The sequence below is a fragment of the Rhinopithecus roxellana genome, chromosome 11, assembly GCF_007565055.1.
Source record: "Rhinopithecus roxellana isolate Shanxi Qingling chromosome 11, ASM756505v1, whole genome shotgun sequence".
NCBI lineage: Eukaryota > Metazoa > Chordata > Mammalia > Primates > Cercopithecidae > Rhinopithecus > Rhinopithecus roxellana.
Window position 1 is genome coordinate 49795636 of NC_044559.1, and position 11711 is coordinate 49807346.

At 49.9% G+C, this 11711-nt stretch overlaps 1 protein-coding gene across 13 annotated transcripts in view; it reads right to left on the reverse strand.

The window, feature by feature from the left end:
* Positions 1–3374: 3374 nt before the first annotated feature.
* EBF3 (EBF transcription factor 3) overlaps positions 3375–11711 on the reverse strand; it is a 128680-nt gene continuing 120343 nt past the window's right edge. For 3 of the 13 annotated variants that reach the window (XM_030941392.1, XM_030941386.1, XM_030941385.1), the window contains 6 exons: positions 11287–11352; positions 10173–10350; positions 8908–9096; positions 8310–8507; positions 7139–7251; positions 3375–6036 (listed from right to left, as the gene is read on the reverse strand). In XM_030941392.1, the coding sequence (XP_030797252.1) occupies positions 6019–6036; positions 7139–7251; positions 8310–8507; positions 8908–9096; positions 10173–10350; positions 11287–11352 (762 nt within the window). In that variant the 3' untranslated portion in view covers positions 3375–6018. Of the gene's footprint in view, positions 6037–7138; positions 7252–7274; positions 7357–8309; positions 8508–8907; positions 9097–10172; positions 10351–11286; positions 11353–11711 lie in introns of those variants that run through there. The other 10 variants (XM_010388627.2, XM_030941390.1, XM_010388626.2 and 7 more) reach the window with 8 other exon arrangements.

The window sequence follows — 11711 nt, forward strand, 5'->3', positions numbered from 1 at the left end:
CACGCCCAGCTAATTTTTTTGTAATTTTGGTAGAGACAGGGTTTCACTATGTTGGCCAGGCTGGTCTTGAACTCCTGACCTCAAGTGATCCACCTGTCTCGGCCTCCCAAAGTGCTGGGATTACAGGCGTGAGCCGCCGCGCCCGGCCAGTCTTTCTTACTGAAGACGCCTGAACCCTAAGTCCGTGGAGAGAGGGTAGGGTTTGAAGATTGGAGATGTCACCTGGCCTCGGGCCCTGGTCCTTTTAGCCTGGTGACCATCATCTGAACTTTCTGAACTGCAGTTTCACCACCTGGAAGTGGGGAGCCAGCTCCAGCACAGCACTTTGTGGGAGGACAAAAGAGGCGGTGTGGATAAAGTGCTCCGCAGATCACCAGGCGCGGCAAAGGTGAGTGTTGCTGTTAGATGTGTGGAGTATTTGACTCACTTTGGAGACTAGATTTAAGAGATGGTCTCTGAGGAATCTTGAATCAGAAACAGTGTTCACCTCCTCCCGAAGTAGTGGCTGCCCTCACTTTGTCCCGGCCCCAGTCTTTCCAGGAGGGACAAAATGCCCTTCTAGATTCCCACTAAGTACCAGACACTCAGTGGGACCTCAGCTTCCCCCGTCAGCTTTGACTAGGTGCCCCCATGCAGGGGTGAGGAAGGTACAGTTTCATCCAGGGCACTCAGGAGACCCACTGGGAGGCTGGAGGCTGGCGGCCTCAGATGCTTTCGAGTCTTCCCCAGGGGGACACCACCCTGGAGTGGCCTGGGGGACAGGGCAGGCTCTGCTGAGGAGAGCACTGGGGCTTCCGCTGGATGCTGGGTAGGAGTTAGCCAAGATTCTGTCTGCCCAGATCTCAAGGTCTTGGCACATGGGGACCGGGAGACACGCATGCTTCTGTATCATGCATGCAGCTGTCTGTGGGGTAGTGTAGAGCCCACTGGAGAGGTGGGGATGGGGGTGGAGACTCACCAAAACTGATGGCACTCCCCAGAGAACGTGTCTCTGTGACCACCTGTGGATCTGTGAGTGCAGACCTAGAAGTCACTGTGAATTTTGCCAAGGACGACATCCCAGGTTATAAATTGGGATGCCACTGAATTCACCATGATTGGCACCTGTTCTTGTCACAGGTTCAGTTGGCTGCACTCAGTGGGGCAGGAGGAGTCACCAGGGCTACCTCTGTTTACTGAGGAGCCCGACCACAGGTTGTCCCTAGGCCAGGGGTGGGAGCAGGAGCTGCGTCCACGCTCACTCCCAGCCCCGCCACGATGGCAACTCGCTCCCTGTGAAACCTGCGGCTCTACGCTGGGACATGACAAATGACCAAAAAATCAATTTGTAATCTGATTGGAGGTTTTTGATTTCCTCTGATGAGTTTAAATTTCATTAAAAGCAACCTTATTCCAACATAAAAGGAATCCTTGAAGGGTAAAACAGGGGATTGTCTCACCGAGTATAAAGCATCCCAACTCTTTTGTGTGATTTATTCATGGCATTAATTGTGAGGGCCAACCTGTGGTGTCCGTTGGCAGCTGCGCCGTTATCAGGGCCTGGGATCGGCCCAGTGAGCTCAAAGCACAAGGACTCACATTCAAAACTCACTCTTCGGCATATTGACACTTCAGTTATCAACAACCCTTTTTATCTGCTCGGAGGGAGATCGCAGCTCGTGGGGCCGGAATAAGCCACAAATCACTGCCGCCACCGCCTCTCTGCATTCTCTTAATTGTATGTATTCTCTGGAAAAAATGATCAGCGTGGCCTCTTGTCTTGATGAGAAATTGACATTTCTGAGGACTTCTTTGGGCGCTCCGAGCAAGTGAGATAAGCATGCGTTGTTTCAGAGGAGAGCAGCCTTTCTTCCCTTTCAGGGGCCTCTTTACCGCTCGCGTTGACCCACTTGATGAGTATGGATTTCATGAGGTCTTTTTCAGCATTTGAACTATAAAAGGTTCAGAATGACACCACCCCTTATAGACAAAAGATAACCTTGCCCTTTGAATATATTGATTCTTTATTAACTAGGCTGTTTAATGCAATGAAATGAGGCATTAGATTGAAGTCCATTTCAAGTGCTTTGAATAATCTTTAAAAGCTTGAAAGACCTTAAAAGGCGGCCTCACAATAATTGGCGTGCATTTTGAAAGAAGGCAGTTCTTGCTTCTGATTTGAAACACAAACATAATTTCTCCATCCCCTGGTTACAGGACGTTGGGTACTTGTGGCACTAGCGCAGAGTGCGAAGGAGGTGACTTGCCCAGCAACTGCTTGTCCCAGCCCCAGCCTTCAGCCACTTGGAAGGGAGTCTGCAGGGGAGGGGAGTGGGCAGCCGTCAGGCTTGTACCTTATAAGCCTCTCTCTGTGCTGTCTCTTTAAGTCTGAAATGAGAACCTGATTGTCAATGACAGGAGAAAAAGGTATTCACAAGTTTCTTTATGTTTTGAATAATTGTTTCCTGTTTTGCTCAGCAGAACAAGTAATTAAGATGACATTTGTGAGTACTAATTTGGATCACACTTATGTGTATGTGTTATAAAGCTGCAAGCCAAAACATGCAAACCCAGCCTTTCATGGAGGAGAAAATGAAAAAATACTGAGTGAAATGGGAGCACGGGAAACTCGGAGGAGCTGAACATCGGTGTGTAAATTAGAACCTCAGTGTTGAAGGCATATCTCATTAGAGCTGGTGCGTTTGGCTACCAGTGTGCAGTCAGCAGCGCCCGGGGCTGGTGCATGGGGTCTGCTGTGCCACTGTGGTGGCAGTGGAATCAGTGATGCCCCTCTTGCAGAACGTAGGCAGCACAGTCATCTAGGTGCCCTGGTGTCTGCACACCCATCCAGAGCCTTTGCTGCTGCGCTCACTCTCCGAAGCCTGGTTCTTGCCCAGTGGAACCCAACCATGGAGCCAAAAGAAGCTTGTGTCTGGGGTCACTGGAGCAGTTGTTCTCTGCCTGCCCAGTGCGCTATTCAGAAGCAGAGGGGCTGGGGCAGAAGGTCCGGAGGGAGTGGGTTACCAAGCCCCTCAGTGAGCCTTGGGATTGTTTGAGTTCTCAAAGACAAGTGCTGGAACAGTGATTGTGTCACTCTGGCACTGCTGTGGCCCCCAGAGCATGTGTGACACAGAAACATCGCCCAGAGTGCAGCATGCATACAGACGGTAGCTCTGGGGGTCAGGACCACGTAAGTGACAATTTGCTGAACTTGTCTCTACGCAGGTTAGAGGACGGAGGCTGGACAACTTTGTGGAAAGTTCTACTGTGGATCATTTTTATCTTGGCCAAGTTGCAGCTTCAGAACCCGGTATGTGCAAATGAAACCCCGATGTAAATTTTAGGTGTGTTTAGTCAGTCATTTTAATAATCAAAACAGAGAGAATTACCAAAAGTGAAATTCACAGACAAGAAATACTTTAATTAAATATTGTGTAAAATGAACATTTTTATACAGTTAAATATCTGAAAAAATGTACAGATAAAACAATCTTATTGTAGGGTCTTTAACAGTAAAATCTACCATTTAGTGAAGTGCTCAGTCTTGAGACAGTGAAGTGATGTGGGTGTTGACTACTTAACCTAAAACACAAACCAAGTGAGGGCATGGGGAAGCTGGCAGGCGTTCTCAGTGCGTCCATGTGCGCTCTTTTGTAGATCAAACCCTTACTCGTACAAAATAAAACGGAGGCAATTTAGTTCCAAAGTGACTTCTCAGGCTTTCCCATGTAGCTAGGCCTTGTCAACTGTCACAAAGCCAGACTGTGACCTGCTGACTCCTGGGGACATTCTGTTTATTTAATTTTGTCCCTAGAATGAACACTTTCTAAGTTGTGCATTGTTGATTTTTGTCAAGAAGGTATTTTAAAGTCCCTCCTTTTTAAATTCGATTTCTGCTGCAATTTGCAAAATGTTTGTGCTGTGCTGTGTCTGCAAAGCATTTAGTGCAAAGGAGAAAGAAAAAAAAACCTGACACTTTTGGTCTCACTGTGGGTTTGACACTAAGAGGCACAGTATCTGAAGGAGGTCATTCCAGTTTTAAAAGTACGGACAGTGCTGTTGGAACTGACCACAAAAATGTATTGTTAAAAAAAAATTAAAAATCAGCAGTGATTTGGGTCCCCCTGAAACCTCTGTGAATCGGAGGTGGGCCCAGGAGGGTACAGGCTGCAGCAGAAATAGTCCCAGAAAGGAGAGACGGGTCATGCAGCGGGCTTGTGCTTTTGTGTGTGTGTTTGTGTGTTTTACACCATACGTCTCCAAATGAAGTCTTTATTAACAATTGTAGTGTAAGCCTGTGATAAAATAGCACAAAGGTTCTTCGGAGAAGCCCACTTTAAGGCATCAGAGAAGTTAATGTGGCAAACATTTTAATTAAAACATCAGAAGTAAATTTTATTTTAAACTTTAGGCCTCTGAATTTCTCCAGTAAACACAGTTCAGCTATGTGGCAAAGTCATGGGTGGCATCTAAAATGACTTTTTACATTCTACAAAAAAATAAAATAAAATAAGGACACAGCCCCAAACGGTGTCGCCTCTTCGCGGCCGTTCCACATGCACAGACTCTCCTAGGATTTGTCACGGCCGGGTGGCACCGATTTGTTTTGACTATACAACTAACTTTTTTTCAAAAGTATTTGTTCAGATAACTTAAAAATAATATAAAAATAAACAATGAATTTGACTTTTCCTCAAAATAAAAAAAAAAGATGGAAAGTCTAAACAATAGCATATTTTTGAAGTACAAATGAAATGTAAAGACACTGGTTCCTCTTAACGAAACAGATCAAAGAGACAAGTTCTTGGCTAATGCTCTTCCCAGTGTCACAACACCAGGCCATGATCAGAAACCAACGCAGACAAGAAAGAAGAAAAAGGAAAAGGCGGGAAAAGCAATGTACAAAATTTCAAAGATAAATACAATATTTATAATTGATATGTTACAAAATAAAGTCCCTTAGCAACTGCAAGTGTTCATGGGAAAGTAAGTGTCAAATGAAGACCATTTTATTCCTTATAAGACACATAAGGAATAAAACTTGTTTTTCTAAATATTTTAAGTGGATCTGAAAAAAATTCAAGACAAGTGTATAAATATTTAGCTACAACTTTGGCAAAATCACAAAAGTCTACAATTTTATAACCACATACAAAACACATTAGGGAAGAAGGATCTAGAAGTCAAAAGGACAATTTCTGGTACAAGAAACATAGACCTCACAGTAGCCTAAGAATGCAATAGTATACAGTGCTAGCAAAAGTTGAAAAAATGTTGCAGATCACACTTGCTTAACAGGAAGCTCTAGCAGTGGGAGAATATTGGAACCAACAGACAGTAGCATTTTTCTCTGTCAGTGTGCTTGTTGAAGGCAAGAGAATTCAATATCAAAGTTACAATTTCTAACTACAATAAGTTACAAAGTTTCATTTCATTAAGATGAAGTTAAGCAATGATAAACCCTCCCTCCCTCCCTGCCACCCCAGTTTCTCCTAATCATATAGTCATCCTTTTTTCCAGTCTGATGGCTCATACCTCCTTGGCCCCCTTTTTATCACCACAAAAAAATATTTCACATTATAGAGATACACAACCATTGTGAATCTAAGTATGAGTACAGAAAAATGCTTGGAGGCATTTTCATCAGCGCTTCATGATCATCAAAATGGTGCATTCACAAAGTTTCTCCCAACACATAGCAATTACTAGACATGGCCAAGACGGAGCCAGAAACTTTATACAAAATAGGCGTCACTTTGTTTTCCTTATTCTTCAGGACTGAGAAATGTGAAAATAGGAGAAAAGTTCAGTCAATAAAATGGAATTGTTCATGAAGAAGTAGGCTGTTTGCATGTTGATTCTTAGTAGTTTAAATAAAATCTTTCAACAAAGTCTTTTGTAGCATTTCAATTGCTGCTGCTATTTTTGAAGATACTGTTTCCATCAGCATGTCTTAATATACTAAACGTGTCCCCTGAAGTCGGTCCTTTGATGCTGGGTGCTGCGGAAGGTAAACAGGAGTCCCTCACATTGGCGGGACTACCAGCCCAGACATAGCTGCAAGACAGAAGGACAGAGCAGTTACTGTAGGCTCCCCGCATGCGCCCTCCTGCCAATGCAGACGCGGGCGGGGCTGCCCTTCCCCCCTATTCAACTGGGAGGCTGGACTTGCACAATTCCGTCCATCAGCCTCGGGCGTGGTTAGGGTGTGCTGGGGAATCTGCTTCCTGAGGTGAGGGCGCACGTGGGGACAAAAACCCCCCGGTCCTGCCCCTCCTGCAGCCCTCCTCAAAGGCTTCTTTTGGAAAAGGGAGGGGCTCCTGGCACCGCTGTGTGCAGAGGCTGCAGCTGCCCCGCACTGACCAGTGCAGGGTACAAAGCCAACGGAGGCCCGGACCCCCCCTCTGCCGAGAGAGGCAACCCAGCCTGGTCACTCCCGTGATGCCAGCCAAGGCTCACAGGCCCTGCTCTCGCTCCCTATGTGAGAACCAGACTGGCCTCAGTTTCCCCTCTGCTTCCAAGTCTGGGCTCTGACCGTGCGGTCATCTCTCTGTATCGTAATGGTGAGTCAGGGGCTCTCCAGAATCAAAGCCACTCACAGCCCACCTGCCCTGGAACCTCCAGGCAAGGGCCACGGAGAGATGTGAGTCATGGCACTGCCATCAGGACCTTTTTCCTCTTCTCAGGAAAGAAGAGAAAACTTTGCACAAAAACGCCAAGCGGGGCTGACACTTTCACGTGAACTCCTGGTACGAATGTACTTTAAAATCTTTTACTGCTACTGTTGTTTAATTTTTGTCAGAATGATCATTCTCATTAATTGATGTATAACATATTAATACATTTGTTCATGCAGTCACGTGAGCTTCGATTTCTCAGTTCATTAATTTCAACAATATTAATTTATCTCCGACTCACCGTTACAACTTTATGGTTTGGAAGCCCTGTGCGTGTACACACTGCGTAGGAGGTGCCATCTTTCAGCCGGCCTGACCCCGTGTTGCGGGCAGGGCCGCGGCACCTCACCACCTGCCTCTGCAGCGACCCTGGTGCGGTGCCCGCTGATGGCACGCAGGCCAGTCGGCGGCACTTCGGGGGCTGGGCGTCCCTTCATACGCTAACGGATGTTGTGAAGACAATGATTTCAAATCACTGATACCTTTCCAGTTCCTTTTTTGAGCATTAGTTCATCAAAGTGAAATATGCCACCGACTTCACAAAAGGGCCAGTTTGTCTTCTCCGCGGCTACGTCCTCAGCACCCAGCAGAGAGCCTGGTACATAGTAGGTGCTCAGTAAATACTGGTTGAATGGGTTCATGTTTCTAAAGGAGTAACTGGATTTGAGTCACTGGGAGGAGCATATACCAAAGGTGGTGTCTGAAAGAGGCCAGATGACGGCCACTTAATTTAAGTGCCTGCGGGCCTCAGCACCTCACAAAGGGCCACTCACAAGTTCATGAGGCCTGGGGGCACCCATGTGGCTCTACCTGTCACACACATCGCAGGCCACGTGCAGCCTGCACAGCCCAGATGGGCCAGGCGCTGGGCAGGCACAAGGTGCCCACTCCATGTGGCCTCATCTGTGGACAGCTGTGGACAGCTGTGCCCTCAGGGCCGGCCCTTCTCCCTCCTGAATCTTTGAAAGAGATCACGTAGGGAAAATCAGCTCCTGTCCACAGACAGGACTACAACCTGGTGTTGGGTCTAGATGCACATCCCTTTCCTGGCCCTGGGTCTAGATGCACATCCCTCTCCAAAAGACAGCGCAGCCCTGCTGGACGCATGGTCCAGCAAATGAAGTGGAGAACCAAGGCCCAGCCTCAGGACAATGAGGGTAGGCAGATTTTGAGATGGGATCCACAGGCGGCATGGTGCCCTGCCATCCCCATGCCAGGGCTATTTTTGCTGCGTTGTGCATAGGAGGCTGCAAGCGCTAACGACCCTGCACTGAGAAGTGCCAGGCCCCGGGCAAAGATCCATTGGCTGAATCAGACTGACAATGACCACAGCGACCCTCACCGCACTCCCGCCTTCTCTCACGTGGTCCCACCCCCTTAGGGGCACAGGGTGTTCCACCGAAAGTACACTAGGTGCCGTCGGAAGGGTGAACTGAACAAAATCCAAGAGGAGGAATCTGGTCCTTTCTGGGGCTCAGTGCACAGGGGTCCTTGCTCTGAACACCAGACAGAGGTGGCGCGCATCAAGGTGGGCCACGGGAGAACATGCAGTGGTCACAGAGGTGCCAGGAGAAAAGCCGAGCCCCCACCCCTACTCCCATCCCCACCCCTGGAGAGGACCCAACACTAGCCCCTGGCCCGCACCACCCTCACCTTGCAGTCCGTTCCCGTTGGCGCTGGTGCAGGAAGGAGGAGGAGAGGCTTGGGGCCGGACCACGGGCGCGAAGGCGCTCTTCTGTTTCACTGCGGAGATGACATTGGCAGGTGAGAATGAGAAAATGCCGTGTGTGCTGCTACAGTTTGAAGGGAGGGTGACCGAAGAGGCTGCCATGGTGGGGCTGGACGGCACTACTGCAACAAAGCAAACACGGTCAGCACGCGCGGCCGCGGCACAGTGCCACGGTGAGACAGCGCCAAAGGCCTCGCCTCAGGCGGGGGGCGGGGGCACAAAAACAAAACATGACATGCGTCTGGCTCGGCCACGCTCTGGATAACAGGCAAGCTCTTTTGCACTGGACTTTCTCTTCCAATTGAGCAGCCCATTTTGTTCGGATTTTGTTTTGGTTTCCAATGAGATCACATCGGGCCCGTTTTGGGTCAATTTATGGTCGCCATTTGGATGCCCAGCCTCCAGGGCCACCCTTCCTTTTATCCAGTAGCTCACATCACAGAACATCCAAGCAATGCACACACTCGACTCGGTAGTGAATATGAATCTGCGTGATGACGTGTGACAAAAACAGACACTTACTGCCGTAGGGAGAGTTAGCGGAGGAGCCATTAAGAAATCCAGGCGAGCCAGGGACCCCTAGATTGGCCATGGCGCCACTTCCATATCCATTCATGCTAGTGCTGACTGTGTTGTAATTGGACTGCTGGGGAGTACTGCTGGGGACGTAGCCTCGCGGGGACACGCTGCTTGTATTGCGACTGTAGCCGACTGTTGAAATCCCCCCCCCGGCCAAAAATAACATTATTATCAGCGACAGACACTTGGGGGGGGTTCCCCGAGAATCTATATCATTTATTAACATTGCTAATTGACCCTGTGCTTTCCACCTGCTCTAGCGCCTGCTGCCAGCTCGGATGACCTTATCACGCCAACCCTGCTGCCACTGTCTCACCGTGAGCCCCATCCTGTCTCTGCTGGCTTCGACAGCCAGCCGGGGCGCACTTCGATCTCACCGTCAGTGGCTTTCACGTTTCTCTTTAGAGGCAATTATCAAAGCTTGGATTCCTGGTCTGTCCCCCCCGCTCTGTGAACTTTTGGCCTCTGTAGACCTTCAAATGCCATGACTGACAAGGAGAGCTTGTTGGTGGCTGTAACTTCCCCTGAAAGGCTGTTTGGGGTTCTTCATTTGTATGGTTTCTATTTCTGTACATGGGGGCAGTCAGGGGACATGGAAGCTTCATTCCTGCCACAGGAGCGTGGACGGATGGGAACAAAATCAGCAGTACAGGTGAGGTGTTTTCTAAGATCACTGCCTGTGCACACTGCAATGAGGAAAACTAAAATGGACCCAAACGGCAAGATGCAGTGGCCCTGGCTGGCCCAGGTCACTGTACTGTGGGATGGGGTGCGGGGTGTGGAAATGCGGGTCTCTCTCCATGGATTCATTCCAAACTTAGACCCAAATCCCACCGTGCAGTGCATCCAAGCAGGCTCTCCTCGGCTCCCTAGGCCATGGCTATCCTATGGCTTAGCCCAGTCTTCCAAGGAAAGCAAAGTCACTTATGAACACATTGAGGGAAACTTCTAGCAAATACCAGTGACCCGCATGGCAGCCAGGGGAGTTGCCGTTTTTAGTAACTGGGCTCTCTGAGTGTTCTTAGGCCAGCACTGGCTGGGAGGACCTGCAGCAAGGTCTTCCTGAGCAAAGGAACCAGCAGAGCCAGAGAGAACGGAACGCTACGGACATTCCCCAGCCGGCCCTGGACACGTGCCTCTTCAGCTAAGGCCTCAACCAACCCGCGGAGGGTGTTCAGGGCAGGGGTCCGCCCGGCGCACCAGCCTACCTTGGTCGTTGGCTTGTGACGTCTCCGACACGTTGACGGCTAGCTGGCTGCTGAAGGAGTTGACGCCCATCATGCCCGTGTGCGCAGGGGTGTTGCCCAGGGTGGGGATCTGGTTGTGATTGCGGGGAACGCTGTACAGTGCCTCGGCGATGTCCGCCGCTCGCTTCAAGATGATCTCCTGCAGCAGGAGCAAGTGGGAGCCAGCCCGTCATCCTAGGCCCAGCCCAGCTGGCCGCACTCTTGGGGACCCATGACAGTGATGTCCCACTATCCCTTGCCCAGACCATGACCAAATCTATTTCTTAATGGGCAAAGAGCTTCCCCTAGGAAAATCATTTACTGATGCTTTTGAAAGGGTGCAATATCTGGCTGGGCACAGTGGCTCACGCCTGTAATCCCAGCACTTTGGGAGGTCAAGGCAGGCAGATCACCTGAGGTCAGGAGTTCAAGACCAGCCTGGCCAACATGGCAAAATCCGGCCTCTAATGAAAATACAAAAATTAGCCGAGTGTGTTGGCAAACGCCTGTAATCCCAGCTACTCAGGAGGCCAAGGCAGAAGAATCGCTTGAACCTGGGAGGCGGAGGTTGCAGTAAACCAAGACTTCCCTACTGCACTCCAGCCTGGGCAACAGAGCAAGATCCTGTCTCAAAAAAAAAAAAAGAAGAAGAAGAAGAAAGGGAGCAACATTTGCTCAATTCTATCCTGAATGCTATGGGGCGCCCATCCAGCCCTCCCTGGTTCCCAGTGGCACCAACACTGTCCACCCGCCACTGCACACCATCCACCTGCCACTGCACACCATCCACCCGCCACTGCACACCATCCACCCGCCACTGCACACCATCCACCTGCCACTGCACACCACAGATGGGTTTCAAGGCTGTGCTCTCCCCTGTGACAAGTTTTTCTGCTTTTGGGTCCTGACACCAACTCATCCTTTCTACTTGAACCTAGTGTGAGGACAAGGATGGGAAGCCTTTCTCACATCAGACTCCCATGGAGTCACTGGAAAAGCATGCTTGTGTCCAGAAAGCCCACACTGGAGCCACGCCGGCTGCCCATGGGTTCTGGCATGGGGGAAGGATGGGCAAGGGGAGCCGCCCTCCACCTACCTGGTTGTTGTGAGGCATTCCGTATAAGGCTTCCACCAGGTCCGCTGCCCGCTTCAGTAACACCTCCTAAAGGAAGAGCAGACAGGAGGTGATTCATGGGAGGAGCTGGCCAGCTATCGCTGCCCTTCAGCACCAGTTCCGTCTGCGGGTGTGGAGACCAGTCCTCACCCATAGCGACCCGTCCTGGCCCTGCCGTGTACTTCGAAGGCAGGCACAGACAGGAAGGCACGTGCGTGCTGACGCTGTCTGTGGCCTTTACAAGGAGCCTGAATAAAAGCCTCTTCTGTGGCTCCTCCGTCCGCCTGGGCTCACAGAGGTGCACGGACAAGCGGGAGGGCCAGTGGAGAATGAGCCCAATCCATGCCTGAGGTTTAATGACAGAGTCTTATGGGTATTAAACAAACACACACATGGCGGAGATATGA